The following is a 26062-nucleotide window of genomic DNA, read 5'->3' on the forward strand; positions in this document are numbered from 1 at the left end:
TGGAGAAAGAAGAGTAGCAGTTTGGTGGGACTTCAAGACAAGATGATATTAAATCAGCACTAGTTATTATATCTTGTTTTCTTCAAAACAGCTATTCATTTCATCACAGGCAAAAATATCAAACAGCCCAGAATAAAGCCATTCCAATTAATGAGTGAAAACTTTATAAGGCTTCAAAGCCACATAATAGGGAATCATGATTACCACAAACTTTTATATATTTGAATTATTTCTTACAATAGGAAAACTATTCGATATTCATACATGTGAGTTTGATTTATTTCACTTATGAGTATGGTCTCAAGCTGCGTCCATTTATTTATAAATATGTCAATGTGATCCTTCTTTATAGCTGAGTAGTACTCCACGGTATAAAAATACCACAACTTTTTTATCTATTCCTCAGTTGATGGACACTTAGGTTGTTTCTAAGATCTGGCAATTATAAATTGTGCTGTTATAAACATGGGTGCACATATATTACTGTGGTATGATGCTTTCAGTTCTTCTAGAAATATGCCTAGAAGTGGGATAGCTGGAACAAATGGGACTTCCAATCCCAGCTTTTTGAGAAATCTCCAGACTGACCTCCACAATGGTTGCACCAATCTACACTCCCACCAACAGTACAGGAGAGTTCTTTTTTCCCCACAGCCTCTCCAGCATTTGTTGTTAATAGTTTGCTTGATTCTGCCCATTCTTTCAGGAGGGTGATGGAATCTCAGTGTGGTTTTAATTTGCATTTCTCTAGTGACTAATAATGATGGACATTTTTTCATGTATTTATTTGCCATTTGTATTTCTTCATCTGAGAAGTGTATATTCATCTCAGATGCCCATTTTTGGATTGGATCTTTGAATTTTGGGGGTCTGATTTTTTAAAATTCTTAATATGTTTTAGACAGAAGTCCTTTGTCTGAGGGAGAGTTCACTAAGATTTCTTCCCAGTTTGTCGATTTTCTTTTCACTATGCTGGAGATTTCTTTTGACATGCAGAAACTTTTTAATAAGAAGTGATCCCAGTTATTGATTCTGGGAAGTATTTCCTGTGCGGTTTGAGTCCTTTACCTGAATTATCTGCCTACCCCTATGTCTTCAAGATTTCTACTCAATTTGTCTTCCAATAGATTTAGTGTTTCTGTTTTAATATTCAGATCCTTGATCTATTTTGATTTTAATTTAATACATGATGATAGGCATGGGTCTAGTTTTAGTTTTTAGCAAATGGAGAGCCACCAACACCATTTATTAAAGAGACTGTCGTTCTTCCAGTGAACCTGTTTGGCTCCTTTATCAAAGATAAGGTGGTTGAGTATGTTTGTAGCTGTGGTTGTATCTTCTAATCTATTCCATTTATCTTCGGCTCTGTTTTGATTCCAGTACCATGTTGATTTTACTACTGTTGCTTTGTAGTATAACTTTAAGTCAGGGATTGTGATGCCTCCTGCCTTGCCTTTATTGCTTAGAGCTGTCTTTGCTATTCTAGGTCTCTTCTTGCTCGAGATTAATTTTCAGAGTGATTTCTCTAGATCTATAAGGTATGTTCATTGTATTTTTATTGGGATTGCATTGAATCTGTGTAAGAGTTTTGGGAGAATGGCCATTTTCACAATATTTATTCTTCCTATCCATGATCAAGGAATGTCTTTCCATTTTCTAAGGTCATCTTCAATTTCTTTTTTCAGTGTATTATGATTTTCCTGTATAGATCTTTCACTTCTTTCATAACAGTAATTCCTAAATATTTCATTTTTTAGTTGCTAGTGTGAAGGATGTGGCTTCTCTTATTTCTCTCTCTGTGATTTTGTTGCTAGTGTATAGGAATGCTATTGATTTCTGAGTATTGATTTTGTATCCAGCTACATTACTGAATTTATTTATTATATCTAAGAATCTTTCAATGGAGTTTAGGGGATCTTCTATGTAGAGTATAATGTCATCTGCAAACAATGATAATTTAACTCCTTTTTCTATCTTTACCCCTTTTATTTCTCTCTCTTGTCTAACTGCTCTGGTTAGTATTTTCAGTTCTACATTAAATAGGAGAGGTGATAAAGGACATCCTTGTCATGTGCCTGATTTTAAAGTAAAGGCTTTCAATTTTTGGCCATTTAGTATAATACTGCTGTTGGTTTATCATAGATGGCCTTTATTATATTGAGGTAAAGACCATCTATTCCAATTTTCTGTAAACTTCTTATCATGAATGAATATTAGACCTTATCAAAAGCTTTTTCTGCATCTATAGAAATGATCATGTGATTCTTACTTTGGTTTTATTGATATGGTGGGTCACATTTATTGATTTATGTATGTTGAACCATCCCTGCATGCCTGGGATGAATCTCACTTGGTCATGTTGTATAATGTTCTTGATGATTTGCTGCATCCTATTTGCCAATGTTTTATTGAGGATTTTTGCATCTGTGTTCATTAGGGAGATTGTTTTATAGTTCTCTTTTTTAGTTGGGTCTTTTTCAGGTTTTGGTAATATAGTAATAATTGCTTCCAAGAATGACTTAGGAAGAATTGCTTCCCTTTCAATTTCTTTGAAGAGTTTGAGGGTGTCGGCATTAGGTCTTCTGTGTATTTCTTATAGAATTCTGCAGTGAATCCGTCTGGGCCTGGGCTCTTCTTTGTAGGTAAGGACTTAATTACATTTTCAATTTCATTAATAGAGATTGGGCTATTCAGCAGTTTTACATCCTCTTGACCTAGCTTTGGAACTTCATATGTTTCTAGGAATCTGTCTATTCTGTGTTATCAAACCTTTGAGAGTAGAGGTTTCCAAATAGGTGTTGATGATTTTCTGTATTTATATAAAGTCTGTAGTGATTTCACCTTTTTTCATTTCTTATTGCATGAATTTGAGCTTTTTCTTCCCTTTTTTAGTAATGTTGGCCAGGGGCTTATCAATTTTATTTATTCTTTCAAAGGCCCAACCCTTTGATTCATTGATTCATTGTTTCCCTAGTCTCTATTGCATTGATTTCTGCTCTGATTTTTATAATTTCCTCTCTTCTTTTGGCTTTGGACTTTACTTGCTCTTCTTTTTCTAGATGCTAGAAGTGTAGCATCAGGTTATTTATTTGTATTCATTCAGTTTTCCTGATGTGGGAACTCAGTGCAATAAATTTTTATCTGAGGACGGCTTTCATTGCATCCCACAGATTCCAGTAGGTTGATTTGTATTTTCATTTTCTTGTTTAATTTCTTTTTTAATTTCTTCTGTGACCCACTGATTACTCAAAAGTGTGTTATTCAGTTTCCATGTGTTTGTGGGATTTTTGCAGTATCTTTTATCATTAATTTCTAATTTCAAAGTGCTATGATCTGATAACATGCAAGGTTTAATTTCAACTCTTTTGCATTTATTTAATTATGTTGTGTGAGCTAATATATGGTCTATTTTATAGAATGACCCATGTATTGCTAAGGAGAATGTGTATTCTGACATTGTTGGATAGAACACTCTGTATGTGTCTATCAAGTCCATTTGTTCACATGTGTGATTCAGTTCTGTTATTTGTTTGCTGGTTTTCTGTCTGGTTGATCTGTCCTTTGGTGTCAATGGTATGTTAAGATCTCCTGTTACACTTGTGTTACTGATAATTTGATTTTTCATTTCTGTTAATACTTGTTTTATATAACTGGGTGCTCTGGATTTTGGTGCATATATATTTAAGATAGTTATCTCTTCCTTTAGAAGTTTTCCACTAACAAGTATGTAGTGACCTTCTTTATCTCTTCTGATCATTATTGGTTTAAAGTTCACATTGTCTGCAAACAGAATGGCTACTCCTGCTTTTTTGGGGGGTTTCTGTTGCATGATGTATTGTTTTTCATCCTTTGACTTTCAGTCTGTGAGTATCCTTTTGGGTTAGATGGGTTTCTTGTAGTAGACAACATATGGTTGGATTTTGTTTCTTGATCCATTCTGCTAGTTTGTTTCTCTTAATTGGTGCATTGAGACCATTTACATTAATGGTTATATCTGTTGTATGTTGATTTATTCTTGACATGTTATTTTTCTGCTGTTGCATCTTTATCTTTCTATTCTGTTTGTCTACTTTGCTTAGTTGTTTTTTCCTAAGTGTATCTAAACTGTCTTTCAATATTTTTTGCAGGGTTGGCTTGGTGATCATGAAGTTCTTCAGCTGTTCTTTGTCATGGAAGTATCTTATTTCACCATTGATTTTGAAGGACAGTTTTTCAGGGTACCTCAGTCTAGTTTGGAAATCATTTTCCTTTAGGATCTGGAATACTTCACTGCATGCTCTTCTTGACTTTTTTGTTTGTGCTGAGAAGTCTGCAGTGATTCTGAGAGGTTTTCCTTTATAAATGATCTGTTATTTCTCTCTGACAGCTTTTAATATTCTATTCTTATGTTGAATTTCTGAGATGGTGATTATTATATGTCTGGGTGTAGCTTTATTATGGTTATGACTTTTTGGAGTTCTATATGCTTCACTGATCCTGATATCAGTTTCCAATCTCATGTTTGGGAAATTTTCAGCCATTACTTCTCTAAATATCATCTTGATGTCCTTTATGTCATCCCTTTCTTTTTCACTAATCCCTATCAATCTTATGTTCGCTTTTCTTTGCGTCATCTTGCAGTTGTTGAATTGTTATTTCCTGATTCCTTGTTATTTTTAAAAGATCTTTCCTCTTCTGTTCACTAGCTGCAATCTTGTCTTCAAGGTCTGAAATTCTGTCTTCACTTTCATTGAGGTGGTTTTTACAGCTTTCAGTGGAATTTTTGATTTCCTGTATGTCTCTGTGCACCTGCTTTTATGTATTGTTTGTTTGTTTCTTATATTGTTCATCTAGGGATTCTACGTTTTTTTAGTTCCTCCAATTTTTTAACTGTGTCTTCTTTAGATATATTCAGCATCTCTTTTATTTCTTTTGTCATTTCTTCTTTTACCTGGGAGATTATTTCTAGTTTGAGTTCCTTTAAAGATTCTCAGAGTTGCTTGTTTATTTCAGTTGCTATTATGTCTGATATTTAAGGTCTACACAATATATTTTCTTCTATATACATCACTCCTAAGGTTTCGTTGGATGGGCTGGAGGTTTGAGATTGTAATTTGGTCTTTCATTTTGTCATTTTCCTATATTTCTATTTTTCAAATGTTTCAAGTGTTATTCTAAGGCTTCTTCAGGGTCTGTTGGAAATTCTTTTCTATACCCTCAGCTCCTGGGACTCTGGCACCCAGTTCCCTGGATTGATAGAGTGTCACTGGGGGTGGTGCAGGCTGGCTCAAGCCCAGCCTCTGGAACTGATGGCATCTGCCTACTTGCTTAGCACTCCACAGTCCGCCAAGCACAGCCGGGAGGGGGGACGCTGACGCTGGCTCCCTGGACCTGCTGCGCTGCTCCAGTGCACCCAGAAGCCATGAGGTTCCCTGGCCGGGGCCAAGAGAGGTTCCCAAACCAGCTGGACTTGGGGGAAAGTGTGCGGGACACTTACGCCAGGCCGCCGGGCCTCTGGAACTGGTGGCACCAGCCTGCTTGCCTAGAACTCTACAGTCCCCCAAGCACAGCCAGGAACAGGGAGGCCTATGCTGGCGCCCCGGACCCGCAGAGCTGCTCCAGTGTACCTGGAGCCGTGAGGGTCCCAAACAAGCTTTAGAATATAATTTCTATATCTAGCATGCAATCTATATACACTGTTTTAAAATATGCACTTGAGAATTAGGATACCAGGAAGTAATAATATAATATATATTTGGAAAAGAAGCCAATGTAAGCTCAAAATATACAAATTATCATTATACAAGTTTATTGAAAAATTAATTCAATTGAAAAACAGAAAACTGCTTGTGAAATAAGTTTTATGGAATGATAAAGTTTACATAATCCTTTTATACACCATTAAAAATTCATATCCTCTAAAACATGCTTAACTATTATTCTAGTTACCTATAATATAAGAATAATATTTTTATAAAGTTGTACATTCATCATGATAGAAAGCAAGCCACAGTCTTATCACCAAAATTGTGTATAACAAATCTCTTACTGACAGAGTGGAGTTATCTCAAAGGACTTAATTGCATACTCTCCTAGGGGCTCTCCCATAAATTATACATTTAAAATAAATTTATTTTATTCCATCAAGCAATAGAATCAGCAAACTTATGTAAGTATAATTAAGATTCCAGTGTACTACCAAAACAAAATAGAACCTTTTTTTTTTTCAATCGTCTGTGAATTTCTGGTTTCTTTTTATCTGGGAACCAGTTTAATTTTCCTCTAGAGTTACAGGGTTACTGAGGCCCTATTATTCAAGACTAGTCTTTAGGCACTTGTGAAAGAAAGGGAAGGAAATACACTTGGCTGACTTACTCAGGGTTGTTGCAGTGCCTCTCTGCACTCTGGGCTCCAGCCCCACAGGTCCTGGTACAGTGGGACCAGGGTGACCACAGGCCCCAGCCTCCAGGGATGCTCTCTGGTTTCTTCCCCACTGTGATGCACTTGCCTGCCATGCACCACTACAACAAGAAGAAGCAGGAGAGGAATGTGTCAGGAAGCCCCCCAGCAAGCTAAGCCCAAAGCCCTTAAATCTAAATTCAGTCCTCCCCAAGAAAGCAGGCTTCCTATAGTCACATATCTGATGCAAAGCACAGAACAGCTTATAAAATAGTTGCCCTAGAGTTCCAATTTTTAGAATCAAACATTTTTAGGAATCAAGAGGACTTCATAGTCTGTAGTCATAGCCACGGTCTGTAGTCATAGTCAGTGCAGGACTACTTCTTGGAATCTGGTCAGCAAATTGCATCCTAAAATATAAGTCAACAAACTACTTCATTCATTGAGAAACTCTTTTAAAAAATCTTGCTGTGGAAAGGATGTCAATTTAATGTGCTTACTATTAATAGTTGTTTAGCAGATTTAATTTCTGGTGTAAGATCTGTATTTTCTTGCAAAGCAAGAAATGTGAACAAAAAAAAATTAAAACAAAAGAAATAAAATTTAGTTGTAAATAGTCAAATTTCCTGCAGGATTTTGGGGTATTTTATCTGCTAGATTCTTTTTCCTTCATTATTTCTGATTATTGGGTATTTAAACCAAGTTCTATAATCTCAGTGATGGTCATGTCACATTGAAGCTGCATGAAGATAATCACTGAACTCTTAAGCCCTAGGCCCTCAGCACAGCTAACTGGCTTAACTGAGCAGCATGAGTCACTCTGTCCTCGGTCTGCAGGATATCTAATGCCTCTGGGTTCTTGGATGCATTTCTCTCTTGCTTGAAGGAAAAGTGTCAAAAAATGAAAAAGAAGATTAAATTTCCCAAATCTGACATTTTTGGAAGGAAGACAATATTGGCTTGTTCTTCATGGATCTCCAGTATGGGAGGGAGAAATGTTAAAATGATGGCCAACAATAGGTCCAGCAGATATTGTTTACCAGAACCTCCACAGAAGTTCATCGGGGAAAGATGAGACACATGTTCTGCAAGTAAAGTGTGGAGTTGGGATCAACCATCTCTTTTTGACTTCTTGCTCCCAGTAAAGGCCCAAGAACAGAATCTTCTCTGCAGGCTGCCTGATCATGTGACCTCTGCTCACCATTCTTTACCTAGAGAGAGCCTCACTCCTTCCCCCAGGCCTTCTCCCTAACACTTCCCAAGAACAAAGTCTACTGCCCTCCTGTTCCCTTCTTCAGGCTCACACCTCACCTTCTTCTCACCACATTGGGTCCCGTCTGCAGCAGCATCCAGCTTAGAGCGACAGAAACCTTTCACTGAGCACCACAGCGTCTGGCAAACATTCTGAAAAACAATTGTAAAGTTTAAAACTTCACACAAATGCATTTCTCCAGGTACAATAAAATAGACACAGGTAATACTTGCTACTGAATAAGAGTAAATTATTAGAGGTCTTACTTCAAACTCTAGTTGGTCTCTTCACAAACAATGGTCTGTAGGCCATGTCAGGCAATAAAGAAATGAGTAATAAAAAACTCGGTTCTTTAATTGAGACCATCATTTCTCTGTGTGTGGGGGGGGCAGTATCTACCATACCATTCATTAAATTTGGGTAGATAACTGATAAGTATCAACTGCAAATTCAAAGCTTGGCTGATTACAAACACCTGACACACTTACAACTTGAAGGAACATTCACTGAAGGAAATGGAAACTATGCCACCCAGAAAGATTCAGATTATTTCTTCACTACCCAAAGTAATCAGCTTATTTTAGCTGCAAATTCTGTTATTTCTACCAGTGGTGGCCTACACAAAGATTGGCATGATTCATATATGTCATGGTTTAGCTACTTAGAGCTACCTTTTGGTTATTTGTTTTAATCAAAAAGTAATACTATACTTTCTGGTATTTTTATTTTGTTTTTGTCAGTGGAAATGACTGTGTTATACTGGTTGCAGTATAAAAGAATCTGAAGTGTTGATTAAATTAGCTACTGTAGAGTGACTACTATGTAATACACACTTCTGAGTGTCAGGGATAACAACTTTCTTAGAGATCCTAAAATACACTAGAAGACTATATAGATAAGTAAACAAGAAACCATGTAACACAGATTACAAAAATGCTAAATTAAGATATAAAGTGATATTTAAACTGAAGATCAAATGAAAGTAGAAAGGATGATGTGAAGAAACCAGAGCATGCCAAGTTCTGGAGGTGATGGAGAACCCAGCACTTCCATGGAGTGGAGGTTGTTCAGCACAGGAAAATAGTGTTTAAAAAGGAATTGAACAGAGATAGCTAGAGTGGTTCCAATAAACAGGAAACCCCAAGAAACCCTCCACATAACTTCTAAAACCATGAATAACATGCATTCTTGAGTCGGTAAGAAATTAAGGATACTCTTCAGAAGCTAAAAGTGTGGTGAGGTGTTTATCTAAAGTTTGCCTCTATAGATGTAGAGAAGCAACACTAGTACTCTAGATTTTAGATTTAATGATTACTTAAATACCTGAATACTGAAAACAATGTGATTAGCCCTATGTAGGGTAGAAAGTTGGAGAGATACATATCTCCATATATATTCCTATATATATATATATATATATATATATATATATATATCCATATATATCCAACACTGAACCTAACCATGGAATTTGATTGGGTCCTTGTCCAACTTGGTTTGCCACCAAAACTGTGGAAACAATCGAGTTTGTGAACTCACATCAATGCAAACACACTTATACCTTGTCATAGATATAAAGCTTCCATTTCTGGCTGTGGATCTTCAGACTTCCTAATATTTCCACGGCTCTTCCGTCAATATGCTGGAGATCTCAATTGCTTACACCCATCGAAGATACCCAGAACTTACTTCTACTTCCTGGCAGAAAGTAGCATTGGGGCCATACTGGAGTTGGCACTGGTGATGAACATCATAAATCACTCCAGGGGCAATGACCTTGGACTTCAAACCTTTCTTTTTGGGGACATCATCAAGACAGGACCCCCAGCCTCGGCTGCAAACAAGTTAATAGTAATGAAAGCAGCTGCTTGTGAATTAATTCAGCATTTCATTCACCCATCCCTCTCATTTGCCCTTTGACCTTCAAGACAACTTACTTTTGAAACTAGTGAATCTTTTGGGCCCAAGCGGGAAGCAATAGAAAATACAAATCTTATCCCATACTAAGTTTATAATTATTATCTAGAAAATATAAGTGGTAGGAATATTAAGCAATCACCATCTTATCCTTAGCAGGGTTTAGTTGAATGCTTCTTCTGACTTTCCTGTCTGTTCCTGCCAGTCTCCAGGAATTTAGTTTACAATCAGATTTTATAAAGTCACCTTGGAGCAGGAGCAGTCAGGATGCTCAGTTGGCTGTAGCTGGAGTGCAGAGTCTACCCAAATCTCAGGGTTCCAAAGCAGAGGTGAAATCTACCCCTGGGATGCCACTGTAACTTCGTGGCTCTGGAATACAACTGAGCCTTTTCTAGTTGTCAGCTTCTATGCAAAAAACTCAACACAAATTGCAGATTATCTGTTGTAATAAACGGTGTAAAGAAATGTACTGTCACTTACTCCAAGAAGCGGGTGATGTACTCTTTGCTGCACTTGGACCAGGTCAGCGGAGTGGGATCATACTGGAGCTGATGGGACATGATGTACGGATGTCTGCCCATGGGCTCACAGTCATTTTCTTTGCCATCATGCTGGATGCCAAAGCTGGTGCAAAGCACAAGAGTTGCAAGCAGTTAGGCATTAAAGAAGGAGAAAAACTAGTTTCTCCAATGTTATGACAACTCACAGAGAGCTACTTTTGTAGATGGAGTTGTTAATAAAGTTAGACTTTGAAGTTGGAAGAGAATAGCTAATTCTGAACTTAAAAATGCAGGGAACATTGTACTTGGGCCTTTCCCTCCTATATGCAAGTGCTGCTTGGAAGAAGGAAGAGCCCTCAGTCAGGCTTTCTGTGTGCCTAAAATATGGACAAAAACTCTGTCCCCAAGATACCTGCTTCCTCCTGCAATAGCAATCGCAGTATGAGAAACAAAACTTTCATTGTCCTTTCTCATCATATTTAAGAGAGAGGGAAGCCTATATGAGTCTTTGTGAAAGGCCAAAAGGTTTGAGGGAATGGAGTTCTTTCTGCTACTGCTATACTTCAAGGTAACAGTTCTCATAGAGAGCTATAGTTCAGTGAGTGAGAGCAGGGTTTTTGAGAACAGCTAATCTGGATGTGAATTTCACCTCTGTGAGTTACCAAAACTTGCCTCATTTTCCACTCTCAGAAAAGAAGGTAGTTGTCATCATGCTAAGATGAGGTATGTATAGAGTAAGGTCTGAAAAACGCATAGCAAGATTTCTTCATAAAAGTTTTACAAATGACAGAAAAATCTTAATTGTGTGTTTTAATATTTTATATGCTATTTTCCTTTTTGATACGAGGAAGTTTAGTCTGGGATTAGGCAAGAGCCATGTAAATTGTTAAGGTGAAGTGGGTCCTCGCTGAACAACTCTGTGCTTCTGACTGCTGCTGTCACTGATGTGTTGCTCGCCCAAGGGCTTCCCACTGCAGCCTTGATGGACCTTACGGTCCTTAACCACCAACCATGGCAAGAGAGTGTTTAAGAAAGAAACCCCCCCATGAGATCTATTTAGAAGCTGCATTCTTAGGGCACTCTCAAAGCACCCTCTTAGATTCCCAGATCTCCCTCCAGGAGTGCCTGACATGGAAATCTCTCAATCTGATAACATTGCCTCAGATTTCCAAATGTGAATACAGGAAAGTATAATCTTTTACTTTTCATAGTGAAATTCAACTCCTTTACCAGGAAGCTCACACTAAACTTGAATGAAATCTTTTGATCAGTATTAGCAACTCTCACAAGAAACAGTCTTTGGAGGATTTAGAGATTTCCTTGTATTTTATGCATTAGAGTATTATCAACATACTTCCCAACTCTAATCACATTCCACATGAATTTAAAAGTCACAAAGGAGTCAGAGAATTAATCTACAAAGCTTTTTACCACCCACTTAGAAACAGATTCAATGATAGCCTCCTGAGCACACTGTCCCCAGACTCCTACAAATCCGGTCCTGCCAGGCTTATGAAATACTCCACAAATGTGTGTTCATCGGCTATTAAAACCATCTAAACTACACAAATAAAAGAGTATTCCAGTACACGAGCCATATGACTGTATGTTGTGTGGCTTCAAACTTACATAAAATGTTAAGTCCACCCCCAAATCTCATTTTAGTCCTTGAAAAGATTGAAATCCATCAAAGCATTTTCCTTATAGCTGTATTTTACCTAAAGAATGAAACACTGCAACTAAACTGTCTTCTATTTCCATATCAGTACAGAAGCCATGTGCCTTGGGTCCAATGATTCAGTGATAGAGCAGGTGAGAAAAGCATGTGGGGCCATAGGGCCGAAAGATCTATTTCAAAAAGCTACTTGGGATGGATTGTGAAACAATTTGGAATAGAAACCAGTGTACATTCTGAAACAACTCACAGGATGGTGGATTTGCCTGTTTTGTTTCATCTTTGGTGTTCCAACTTCTTTAAGAAAGGCTTGCCTATCAGTAGAGAGCGAAATCTATGAAAGTGTGAATGCGAGCCTTTCTAACTTCTTCATTAAAATTCTAGTTTCCAAAACTCTTAATAAAATATATCACAATTCAGAAGATGAGGCAGGGAACTTGAGTAGATAAACACTATGGTATTTCCACTACTTAACAGGAAAGGATGTTAAGTCTCAGGTAATTTTTAAGGTTTTTTCCTGGAATTCTATTTTAATTTCTAATAAATCACTAGTTGCATAATGGTATGACCCTAGATATGGATGATTAATATAATTTAGGGCACATACAAATATATTTTTAACTTCCTTTCAAAAACATTGAAATTATCTGCCTAATGCTGCAGTATACGTGTTAGTTTTGTTTCTTATTTGCATTATAGACAGTGATAAAATAAATAAGTTTCCAAGGAACAGTGAAGTGTATTTATTATTAAATGATAATTAGAATTTTCTTCACATAATAGTTTTTCATATTTCTCTCCTTCTGAGCCTTTAAGCCCTCTCATTGATCTCTCCAGTGTTTCTTAGAGTGGCCCACATTAGGTCCACAAAGCTCATTAGAACTATACTGCTAAAAAAAGGAGCTGTCTACCTTAGAAGTATTTTTGTTATATGGAAACGCTTCTCAGGAAGCTCCTAAAGAATTCTCTCCTTTGTTTTGGTGTCTTATGAAAGCATTTTATTCTATTACTGAGAATCAAACTTTTATGTATTCTTTCATGATTTTCTTAGCAGTAACTCTAAATCTATTTTGTTGTTGTTTCATTTAAAAGGTTTTCTTTTAAAAAAAAGTACTTTAGGTCATCGGTACTTGGCCTGATACTTCTTCTTAAAAATTAAACTTACTTTTTTTAGGTTTTGTTTTTTAACTTAAAAATTATTATTAATGGATTTCATTTGGGCACATTTCTACATGCACACTGATCATTTTCGCTTTCCATTATCTCCTTTCTCCCCCACCTCCCCAGTTTTATTTTGACTTCTATTTTATTATCTTCTATTATCTTTATTCTATTCATTCTTCACCCTTGTACTGTCCTTTCCCTCTCATTCCTTTCATCTATTTTTTGACAAACATGAAACTTTTAAGTTTTCAACTAATGGCAGATTCAGATGTAGTTGTAAGAAGCAGCACATAGAGGGAATTGTGCATCTTTTACCCGTTTCATAAAGTAATATCTTCCAAAACTATGGTACAATATCACAGTGAAGATGTTGTATTCATATAGTCAGACCACCGGGCATTTTACCATAAGACCCCTTGTGTTACACCACATAGCCACAACTATTCTTTCTCTCCCCTATTTCTTCCTTAAATCCTAATTTGCTCCCCATTTCTGTAATTTTGTTGCTTTTCTAGAGATGGGTAAATACAATCATATAGTAACTCTTTGGGATAGTGTTTCTTTACGAAGCATAATTCCTTGAAAATCTCTCAGTGTTGTTGCATATATTAGTAGCTTCTTTCATCCTGTCACTGACTGATGGCCCACCCTAAGCATTCATTATAATTTTTTTTTAACCAGTCACCCTGTTGGATAGAAACAAGCCATGGGGTATTTCCATTTTGAGGACATTATGATTACACTTCCATTCACATTCATGTCAACATTCTGTGTGAACATGTATCAGTCTCACCCACATAAAAGCCCGGAAGCATAATTACTGGGTAATGTGGCAATTGCAGGCTCAGTTTTTAAAGAACCACAAAACTCTTTTTCATAGTGCTAATGCTTCTACCATTTTAAATCCTTACTGGTATGTGTGAACAATCCATTTTCTCTATATCTTTGGTAGCATTTGGTATCAAGTTGATTTTATGTACAATATATAATTGCAATTTTATTTTGCATTTTCCTGATAGCTAATGAAGTTAAACGCTCTTTTACATGCCTGTTTTCTATGGATTCATTTGGTAAAATGTTTATTCAAGCCTTTTGTCCATTTTCTAATTGTATTTTTAACTTGATTTGGAAAGTTATTATATTCGAGATACCAGTGCTTTGATGGATGTATATGTTAGTTTCATAGAGATGTCATAACAATAAAGTTGGTGAATCAGCATAAATTCATTCTTCCACAGGTTTGCAAAACAAAAGTGTAAAATCAAGTTTTGAATCATTATACAAGACATTAAATTTTTAATTCCATTGTCTTTCTCCTCACTGCTAGGATTTAGAAGTATGATTGCTTTTATACTGCATCCTGTTGATAGAACTCACTTTTTCTGTGTGTTTGTGTGTATGTATGTATGTGTATCTGTGTGTTCAGTTTTTATTTTTTTTGTTTTTTGAGACACAATAGTAGTATGTTCGCAGGTTACTCTCAAACTTATGGCCTTGCCTCAGCCTCCTGCGTAGCTAGGGATATAGACATGTACCACCACACCTAGATCAAGTAGGGATGATTTTGTTTCTTGTTTCCAATCTTTTATCACTCTAGGCTGAAATTTTTAATACTATGTGGAGTAGTAAATTTGTTTTAGATGGTCTTTATCCAGTTAGGGAAGTCTCTATTTCTGAAAGTTTTTAAAATCATGAATATATGTTGAATTTTGTCAAAAGATATTTTTTTACATCAGTTAAGGTGACTATGGCATTTAAAAAATAATCTGAAATTATTTTTTAGAAAGTCATTGTAGTAACTTAAAATAAAAGCAAAGACCAGAAAGTTAGCATCATTATGACAAGGTTACAAAAGTAGAACCACAAAATTAAGACAGAGAAAGAAGAGATCATTGGCTAAGAAAACCTAAACCAAGAAAACTCCAGTTGCTGAGCATAAAAATTAACTGTAAGCTTTCTAAATTTCATAGTTGGGAAATGAATATCTCTTCTTTAGACTGTTGGTTGATTTTCAAATGTTGGACCAGCCTTTTATCTTTGGAATAAACACTATTTGCTCATTGTATCTAATTATTTTATATTTGAATTCTATTTGCTACTGTTTTATTACAATTTTTGTATCTATATTCATGAAGGATATTGTTTGTCTGATATTGGTATGAGGGTAGTAAGAGCTTTATATGTTTAATTAGAAGTATCTCCTCCAGTTTTATTTCACTATGGTTATGATTCTGAATTTTTAACAAAACTTTTAGTATTTGAAAAATGTTATGTTACCTCCTTTGGGCTTCCATAGTCTTTGGGGGGAATCTACTATCATTTAATTTGTTTTCCTCTTATTGATGTATTATTTTTCTCTTCTTGTTTGCAGTGTTTCTCTGTCTTCAATTTCAGAGGTTTAATTACATAGATTAGCATACATTAGCATACATTAGCATAGATTAGCATACACACTTATTTAGGCTTAAAATCTGAATGTATGTATAACTTCTTAAGCATCTTAGATCTATAAGTTTTGTTTCATCAGATTCGGAGCTTTCAGTCATTTGTATGTACTTTTCCAATCAGGCTCCCCCACCTCCTTCTGAGACTGATAGCAAACTGTAAGACTTCATGGGCTTTCAACGTTCTCTTCAATATTTTTAAATCTTTTTTCTTTATCTGCTCAGATTGCATAATTTCTGTTGTTCTGTTTTCCAGCCCACTGATTCTTTACTTTGCCTTTCTGCATTCTTATCATGAGTACACTTACTGCATTTTAAAACTTTGTTTATTGTGTTTTTCAGTTCTAAATGTCCATATCATTCTTCTTTGTATGCTTTATTTTTTTTAAGAGTCTTATTATTTGTTTTCTTTTTTTAAAGTTGTTCGCAATTACTTATTGAAGCATGTTTATCATGGCTACCTTGAATCCTTTGTCAGTTAAATCAAATATCTCTATAATCTTAATACTGGCATTTATTTATTTCTGGTATTTTCTCACTCTATTTGAGACATTCCTGGTATGCTGAGTGATTTACATGGAAACTTGAAGGTTTTCATGTCTGATATACTGGCTCTTAACGAATCTACTTTTTTTGAGACAGGATCTCACTATATAGTTCAGGCTGGCCTTGCTCACTTTGTAGCTCAGGGTAGTCTCATACTCAATGATCCTCCTAGTTCATCTGAGTCCTGGGATTACAGGCAGGCGCCACCATGCCTGCACTGACTGGCTTTTCTAGTATTACTGTGGTAAGGGAAGGTCAGAGCCACCATTTCATTACTACCAGGTAGAATCAGTTCAGGCTTCCCTTTGACACCTGAGTTGGTAAAGGGTGCTCTCTCTGACTCCCCATAAGGTCTGCAATGATGTCATAAGGTTGGGCTTGGGGGGACACACATTAATGCCTCATAGTTATCAAAGTCTCAGTGTCTTATGTGACATTTTGACACTACATAAGTAGCAGGACTTAAGTTTTTGTGCTTTTTTTTAGTGCAGTGTTGATAGTTTTGTTATAGTCTGTGATGAATGGAAGCTAAGTTCCTACTCAGATTTTGCTAGCATGGAGAAACTTAACGATATACCTCTTTTCTGTGCTGTTTGGCTCATGTAGAACAGTTGCTAGCTTACTCTTATGATGCCTCAGCTACATAGCTGTTGAAGATTCAATTGTGAAAACACAATTGAAGATTGTGTTTTGTCTGATGATTGCTTATGCCATCTGCTCCAAATCTGGTATATGTTAAAGAAAAGCAAAACAGAGGACTTGCTATCAAATTATCTTTTAGTCCTGTTGTTCCCAACCTATCTTTCCTCTTCTCTTCATTCTTCAGAATCCATTGCTTGTTTTTCACATAATGTTCAGGGGTTTTCATTATACTTAACAGAAGTAGGGAAAAGTATGTATATTCCATGTTTTCCTGAGTCAAAATTTTGTAAGGGGTGATACTTAATGCCCCTAAGTAAGCTACAGCAGATGCTATAGTCCCTGATTAAAGGTTCATGACCAGCTCATTTCCAATTGCCAATATTTGCATCTCACTGCACAGGTGCTCTTTCTGAAGCCAAGTCAGACTTTGCTATTTGGCCTTTGCCTACTAAGCCTGAGGTGCAAGGGAATCAGCTCCTGGGAACAGCCTTGGACCAGTGACTTAAGGGTATTGTATAAAAAACCCAATTCTTTCCTTATTGTGTGAGACAACTCAGCTATGTTTTGTTTTCAGATATTGCCAATGAGATTAAAGTCTAGTTGTCCACAGAGGAAGCTGAGATAATTGATTATTTTTTATTTCCTTTCACTACCTACTTCAATGTTCTTCTTAAAGGTATTTTCTTTACCTTCCATATAAGTGAATTGCTTTAAGTCTTTGTCTCAGAGACGGTCAATTTCTGAATAATTTCAAAAACTGCATTCAAGTTCTGCCTTAAGTGTTCTCAAGCTCTTTTACTTAGGAAATTGACTTTACTTAAAGAGGGTTGTTTCTTAGAATTTGATTCTCATTGTTCCCTGCATAGCTTTAAACAGAAAAACTGTAACAATCACAACATAAACACAGGGTTAGAAATTGTTTTAGCAGTCTTATATCCAAAATGCTTTAACTAGCTCCAAATTGTTATTCAGTTTAACATTACTTACTGTAGTATCAACCTGATTCAGACAGTGTCCAGTTCTAGTCTGATAAACAAGCGGAACTTCTACAACTTTGTTTTCAAGTATTCAACACCTTGTTGTGTTCAGGTGATATTGCTACCATGTCTAAACTTCATTGGAGAAATTTTGGAGGAAGAATCTTTCATCTAAAGGAAGAATCATTCTTGCCTTGTCTTTATTTTATTTAGGTGACCTTCCTCACAAAACTGATGTATCCATGCCCTGAGATACTTATGTCAACAATTGCCTCAAAATGGGAAAACATTGCTTTTGGGGGACCTGTTTAGCATATTTTTCTTTCCAGCATCTGATTGAAATTGATGACATAAAGAATCTACCCTTTGAAAACAAGAAGTGTTTGAAAATGCCTTTTTATCAAGCTAAATCTTCTCAACTTTTTGTTAGCTTGGGTATAGCACTGATGAAAAGCATGTAAGCAATCACTTTTCAGTTTGATCAACTGTATTTAATTGATACTATGTGGCCAGCAGCTGCTGCTAACAACAATGAGCAAGAAAATCATCCTCTGTAAAGCAGACATAAAAATAATTGTCATTTATCTCTGTTCAATTATCAGTATACCAATGACTTTAGTTTGGCTTCATCAAGATTACATTCTGTCCTAGCTCTTTCAAGTTTCAATTTTAAGTAAGTATAATTACTTATAATTAATTATAAGTAAGTATCTTGTCTCTTTCTTCTGAATTTTTCACAACTAAGGATATTAAACTATTTCACATTTATTTCCAAAACATTTGGTTAGGTTCTAACAAATCATAGCACCTAAGAAACTTACTGGATCAACCTACCCATCTTAAAATGAGAAAGCAGCTATAGAGATACGGTCTATGATATTATATAGGGTCATACTAGTCATTGATGGGAGAACCAGATAAAACAGTCATTTTCTCTGGAGCCAAGACTCTGGCTTTGTAATGGTGGTAAAATTGTTTTTGAAAAGTTCAATCACTACGTGAGAAAAATGGTGAGTGACCTCTGGCTGGAAAGGCCAGGCCTTGTCTCTAGGCAGACACTCAGAATACGCCTCACTGTTCTTCCCCCTTTGTAGGAAGGCGATCCAGGCTGGTGGGTCAGGACAGCCACGGGTGTATGGTTTAGCTATCTCAGGAACTTCCCATCCTGAGCTTCCAAGGACTATGATGTGCTCTTATTTGTAGTTACTCACAAATGAAGTTATTAGTGAACTAAGATCTTTCCTCCATGGGAACCTCCGATACTGGCCAAATCCAAAATTCGCATTATAGTTTGCTCATTTTCAAACATTTTCAAACTTGCATTCAAGAGATTCAACTAGATGAATCTGTATGTTTTTGCAACAACTTGGATACCATGTTATAACTGGTGTTTGCTTAATGATCTTTCCAAGTTTATATGTTTTCAGTTTATTTATTCAATATTCTCCCTTAATCTATATAATAGAGATGGGGTTAACAATGGTAACAATTTTGTGGAGAATTTAAGAAGATTTAATAACACACTGAAAAGCACAATGGCATAAAGACTCAAGAAATGCTAGGTTTATGTTTTAGTGACACTAAGATGATCATTTCATAAGAACTAGTCAGAGGTTATTTCTGAATGTGACGCAATTAATTCAAGAATAACTTATTTTCCTTGCCCCTGCTCACACCATTCTATTTTAATTGAGAAAAAAATGTGTGGTCTCCTTGATTCTGTGATGTACACATGGGTGCAAGTGGTAAGGACAGAGAAGGTACTGGAGACTGTCAAGTGTGTTACTATCCCTACTTTAAAGATGAAAATACAGAGATCTAGCAGATGAGCATCAAGACACAATGCAAGCCAAATCTGACCCACAGTCTAAGCACTGATGCATGAGAATGGCAAGCCGGTCTCAACTTCCTTGACTCTTTACCTGTGTCCCAGCTCATGTGCAATCGTGAAAGCTAGGGGGAGCCCAGAGTCCTCATTGATGTTACAACTTCGGTGAGGCTGGCACATTCCTGACAGGTGTGACAAACCTAGAGTCTCACAAGGACGATTGACACCAGCACAGATGTCTTTTCTGTAGGCAGAAAATAGAGGTGACTTTGACACCAAAAGAAACAGCTGAAAAATCTCCTGGAAAAAAATCTACATATAAATTTGTATTCAATATCATTTGTAAAGCATGCTTAGAATAAAGATTTAAAAATCAATGTGAATATAGAGTATAATTTAGTACTAAGCTTGCTTCGATTTTACCTTTTAATTACTGACTTTCTCTAGTCTTAAACATGTGAGAAAATACAGTGAATGTCTTATTTTGAGTTATTTCGATCTTGATCTCATGAAGCCAAATTATATTATTTGACCAATAAGAGATTTCATTGAAAACTGAAATTTGAACTTTTTAATAGGGAACAGACAATTAGTAATGATTGTGGTTTTTCAAATGTGAAACTTGTCTGAGATTTATCCTGAAAACTCATCTGATAGCTTTTATTCATTCAAGAGAAAAACAACTGATCCTTTCAAGCCAGCAAGAGATCAAATCAATTGTTTGTACAGTGGACAATATTTCAAACATGGGAAGGAGGGAGAGAGAGAGAGACAGAGAGAGAGAGAGAGAGAGAGAGAGAGAGAGAGAGAGAGAGAGAGAGAGAGAGAAACAGAGACAGAGACAGAGACAGAGACAGAGGCAGAGAGACAAAGAGAGGTCATACCTTGTAGAACTTACTGATTCTGGAAAAAATACTTCTCAGAATCCTTATTATATAAGGATTATACTTTGAAATGAAAATGTACCTCCATATATTGGCAGGAATTATTGCAATCATCAAAAAGTTTTGAGAGGATCATTAATTAATTGTTTGATTTTATTCAGTACAAGGAAAGTTCTTGACCAATAGCTCTTGAATTGCACAATGTTGATGAGGTTCTGAGCTTTAGCAAATCTTTCCTCATGGATTTTGTGTGGGCACCATTTCTAGCAACAAACAGTGTCCTGCTTCTTGAATCTTTTGGTCCACAGAAATCAAACCAAGCTTGGAGAATGCATGTGAGTTTTTAGTTCTCCAAGTGACAACTTCTGGGGCCATAGGGCAGGAGACAGAAGTCCCATTCTCAAATTCTGTCGGCAGATACACTTATTAGCTAGAAGGGCTTTGTCATATTACCATGCTAATGGTTCCTCCACTGCCACTGGTGTGTCAGGAACCGAATAGACCATAGTTGCTGCCTTCACAACTGACCAAGATCAGAGAAGAGAAGTGAGAATTTCATGACTATGGAAACCTCTCAAGCTTTGCCTGCCCTCCCCGGGCCCCACATAGACACAAGGGTACCTTGCTGCCCTTGGGTTACACATAGACACAGGAGTACCTGGTAAGAAGGACAGCCACATCATGATGGACAGGGTTGAGGTCACTCTTAGGATTAATGCTTTTCTGCCATTTGCAGAAACTGGACAGGGTCTTCTCTGCATGGTGAACTATTTTTAACCCTTGCTGGAGAAAGAAAAGGAAAAGACTGGCATGACTAAGCTCACTGTAGTGTGGGTTCATATGCATTAGTCACCAGAAACACTCAAAAGAAGTGAGCACAGCCTAGAGCATGAATTTGGCAGGAATTCGGTAGGAGAAATATTACTTCTCGGACTAACAATCTATTCTAAATACTATTACTCTCATGACTTCCACTAAAAGGACTTCAAATGGGGAAACTGTAGGACAGAAAGTGCCACAGGGGAGAACTGTTTTCAAAGAAAAATTAAGAATATAAGCCAAGACCAAGAGCTATTTAAAATTCTATTTCTAGTAACTTTCTGAACAGTAAGCCAATACACTCCCAAAGGTTCACTTTAATTGCTAATGGAAAAATGTATAGATTTGCAATTAAAAAAACCTTTCTTTTATCATGAAGCATTCTTTAAGGCTGGATATATCCTTGCCCATGGTTTCATGTTGGTTTGACACCTGTGGGTAGATGTTAGAGAGTAATTAATCTCTCCAGCCTCTGAACAGTGAGGATAACAGATCCTCTGACAGCAATTAACGTGCTGTAGTAGCCCCAGCCTGCACTTTCAATGATTTCTGAGCTCCACTACAGCCCCTGAATCATACATCTGGCCCACAGTTACAACTGGGGATTGGAGGCAGTTGTTCCAAACAAACTGAATGAGTATTTGCCAAAGTGACAAGAAAGAAAAAAGAATAATCAGTTCTATGGGAACTGCAGCTAAATTTGAAATTTTAACAGAAAAGTAGCTTTCTCCCCCACCATCCTGTGGGTTTCTACATAACAGTTTTCTCCAGTATAGGGTGGATTCTATGAGAAGGATGGCAATGCTCATTGCCTATTCTCAGATGAGACTTTTATGATGCGCTCAATTCAAGAACTTTAGGATGGTCTCTGCATCTTATTGTATATTGTTTGGTGCTGAGGACTGTACTCAAGTCAAACAAGGGAAGAAGAGATTCAAGTTGTCTTTAGACACATTCCTGGGTCTTCCTAATCATGGTAATTACCGACAGCCGACAATCTTCTTTTCATGAAGACTAAGAAACCTGGGTTATTTTTCATGAAAACTCACTGAATTGCTTAGTATATAGAATTTAAATAGAAGAAATAAGATTCATTATTTAATGATCTTTATCATCAAAATATTTACATAATCAAGGAGAACAATATGTGTTGGTAAGGAAGAGTTCTTGGGCCCAGGGAAATCTGTCTCTTGTTCAATTAGTCAGACTATACAGTCAGAAGAGTGGTCCTCCCTAGATAGAAACATAGAGTTCACAACTACCACAATGGATTTTCATAGACAGAAACAGAAGGGAAAAAGAAAAAAGGCCACTAAACCTCATATATGTGAAGAATGACTTCAGTTATTCAATCAAAAATATTAGAGCAAAAGTTTCTATTTTTAGCTTGACATTGTAGTTGGTCACCACCCTCACTGACTTGGTCTCACAGCTGTACCTCCTTCACACAAGAAAGCAGAATATCAAATAATAGCTATGACTGGCTATCTATTTTAACCATTTTTGTGAAGGGTTCTCTGCAAGAATACTCATTAGCTAATTTTAAAAATTTCCATTTTCAATTGTTCCAAAGCGATGAAATACTAAGGTATAAAACTAAGAAAACATGTATAAATTCTATAACCTAAGAATTAGAAAATTAGAGAACAAAATTAAAGACATAAATAACTACAGAAATATACTATGTTCATGAATTCAAAGATTCATTCTAATGAAGATGTCCATTTTCCCAAAATTGATCTATAGTTTTATTGGATTCCTATCAAAATCTTGTCAAAGTCTTTTATGGACATATATGAACTCATTCTAAAATTTATATGCAAATACTTGGCTTTAGATTGGCTAAAATATTTGTGAAAAATAAAGTGGAATAAATAACTCAATCTGATACAAATGTGTATCATGCAGCTATAATAACCAAGATAGTGTGATATAGGTGATAGCCACACACATAGATCAGTTAAACTGACAATAAACCCCAAAATTTTCCCACTAATACAACTACTGATTTTTGACATAGATGAAACACTACACTGAATAAAAGATGGGATTTCCAATAAGTATTTTTGGATAGCAAAGAAACAAATAACCTCATTAAAAGTGGAGAAAATTACAAATAGACATTAAATTTCTTAAAAGGAGACATATACCTAACTAATAGGTATATTAAAAAGTACCCAGTATCACTTACTATCAGGGAAATTAAAAATAAAATCACAAGGAGATAATATTTTATGCCTCTTTAAATGATTGTTATCAAAAAAGTAAAGATATCAAGTGTCAAGGGTGTGGAGAAAAAGAAACCCTTCCACACTGTTGGTGGGTGTGTACATTAGGACAACTACTATTAAAACCAGCATGGAAGCTTCTAAAAAAGTTAAAGTTGGGTCTGTTAGTCAATCTAGTGGTTCTGCTACTGAGTCTAATCCAAAATATATGAACTCAGTATGATAAAGAATTAGCTGCATTCCCACATGCATTGCAACACTATAATAGCCAAGGTATAGAAGCAACTGAAGTGTCATAGATGAATGGATAGAGGATGTGTGGTGTATGTACACATCGAAACACTGGTCAGTCTCATGAAAGAAAGAAATCTTGTCATTTGCAACAACATGGATGAATCTGGAGATCTCATGTTATGTGCAGTAAGGCACACAAAGACAAATACTGTATAAACCCACAAACATGGAATCTATGAAAGAAAACTCAGAAACAGAGTGTAGGGACTGGGGTTAGGAATGTAAGAAAATTTTTAGTTCAGACAGAAAAGTAAGTTCAAGAGATCTGCTCCATGACATGATGACTGTGTATTTGAAAATCACCAAAAGCGTGTATTTTAAGTGCTCTCATCACGAAAAAAAAAATTCTCAATATATATTGTAAAGTATGTGTTACTTAGGTTGATTTAGGTATTCTTTATACTATAGAACACCACGGGGTGCATAGTATATATGAAATGTTCGTCCACTCAAAAACAAATGAACACAATAGGATATTATTCAGCCAAAAAGAATTAACTAATGTAATTTGCAGGCAAATAGATAGAAATTTAAACCATATTATTAAATGAAATAAGTCAAACACAGAAAGTTAAATGGCACATGATTAGTCTTATAAAAGAAACTTAAAGTTTAAACAAATAAATGAAAGAAAGAAAGAATAAAGGAGATATGGTAGAAAAGAAGAAGCCAGGATTTTGTAGTTGAGAAAGGATTAGGGGAAGGAGAAGATAAGGGAGAAGGGGAAAATGAACATGTGTGTTATATATGTACACTAATTCCCTCAGTCAGATATAATGTATGTACTGCAAACATACAGTAATAAAAAAACCTAAAATTAAAAGTTTAAAATACAGATAGAGCTTAGGGGGAAGGAGCAAAGGCTGTGTTCATTACCAAGAAAGAATGATACTTAAATGTGAGAGAAAGACTCCAGATTATCAAGTTTTCTATGTATCTGAGTCCTCATGAGTTCTGTAGAATAACATATCCACATATCCATAGTGCTTAGTGCCCTATGGCTTATAAACCATTTTTGCATAATTCATCTCATTTGATTTTTTAAACAGACATATGTCTGAAAACTCACTACCACACTTTCTTTAAACTCCTAAGAATGCCTAGCTTGGTTCTGAATACTTGTACCTACTTGTACATTACAGTACAGCAATTGATACACCAAATGCAAAATCTTCTAAAGACAGCTAGATAACTAAAGATCTCATCAGTTCTCAGCCATATTCTCCTACAGCTGTCATCTGAACTCGAGTGGCACTTGGCAACAACCATAAAGCCACCCGCTATCAATTCCCCTCGCAGAGGCAAGGCAGAAAACTCAAAGAGAACTCTCCAGGCCTCATTAAGATTCCAGACTGCCTCTGAAGCGCTTCTCTCAATTTAATGTCGCCACGCTACTGCACCTGTCTCCAAAACCTTTTCATCTTGGTATTTATCTCATTGTGTGCAAGTTGCTAGGAAGTAAGGCCAAAACGGCAAGTTCTCATTCCAGGAACCAAGAAGTGTATGACAATTTTGTTGTGGGATTAGTGCATCATCTCTCATGGCTTTTACATGAGCCTTGATATCTATTTTAGTCTAGGAGTAGTCTCCTGGGTGATTCATTTTTGTCACATCTTCCCAATGAGATTCTAATAAAGTAAACTATCTGACTCGTTTCTTCCCTTTGCCCTCAGTCAGCTCAGTCCCAATTTATCAGTCTTATAACTTTCCCACAGATTGCTCAACAAAATTGAAGGATAAATAGTTTGGTTCGAATTCTCCTTTTCTTTGGTTTTGGGGAGCAGCTACATACTGAAAGCAGGACCAGCTCAAAATGAAAAGAGTTCAGACTGAAACAATAACCAAACGTACATTTTAATAAAAAGACATAAATTGGAAAACAAGAGTTTGCCTTGGTTTAATCATGGAAAAACCTTGCAAGCCGGGCCACACCCAGTGGACTCTAGCAGCAAGCAGGGCCAGGAACCCAGTCCTGGGCCTTGACGGTGTGTGGGTTGAATTCCAGTGCACTGGAAGCCTTAGAACTTTGCTCCTGGGCAGCAAGATGATGCCCTGTGTCTGAAATCACCAGAGGAGACACAGAGTCCTGGCAGGCCCAACCGGCCCATACCCAGCGAGCTCCAAGTGGCAAGCAGTTGCCAGCAGTCTGTCCTGGGAGCCAAAAGTGGGCCAGGTGATTCCCAGTGCACCCAGGAAGCTTTGAAACATCACTCCAAATCCAGAAATAGGCGCCATTCCAGCCAGCACTGAGGAATGCCATGCTGCCCTGGGACCTTGGCCTGTGTCACCACAAGCTTTCTGCTCGACTCCTGCCAGCCCTGGGAAACACATGCTGCCCTCAGACCTTGGCTTGCCCAGCCACCTACTTCCTGCGTGACTCCAGTCAGCACTGAGGAACACCACGCTGCCCTAGGACCACACCCAGCAGACACCTGGCCCCAGGACATCTGCTGGCCTCTCAGGGACACTCGCTACCTCCTGGATCCAACACTGCTGTTGTTCTTCAGCTCCCAC

At 36.7% G+C, this 26062-nt stretch overlaps 1 protein-coding gene across 1 annotated transcript in view; it reads right to left on the bottom strand.

Moving 5' to 3' along the window:
* Adamts12 (ADAM metallopeptidase with thrombospondin type 1 motif 12) overlaps positions 1–26062 on the bottom strand; it is a 286768-nt gene that overhangs the window by 91563 nt on the left and 169143 nt on the right. Inside the window, exons 6-11 of the mRNA XM_003470179.4 lie at positions 20866–20990; positions 19418–19567; positions 10028–10171; positions 9320–9464; positions 7690–7782; positions 6355–6500 (exon numbers count right to left, since the gene is read on the bottom strand). Coding sequence (XP_003470227.1) covers positions 6355–6500; positions 7690–7782; positions 9320–9464; positions 10028–10171; positions 19418–19567; positions 20866–20990 — 803 coding nt within the window. The remainder of the gene's footprint in view (positions 1–6354; positions 6501–7689; positions 7783–9319; positions 9465–10027; positions 10172–19417; positions 19568–20865; positions 20991–26062) is intronic.

This window comes from Cavia porcellus, unplaced genomic scaffold, assembly GCF_034190915.1.
Source record: "Cavia porcellus strain 051 isolate PalLab524CR breed Dunkin Hartley unplaced genomic scaffold, mCavPor4.1 scaffold_11, whole genome shotgun sequence".
Taxonomy (NCBI): domain Eukaryota; kingdom Metazoa; phylum Chordata; class Mammalia; order Rodentia; family Caviidae; genus Cavia; species Cavia porcellus.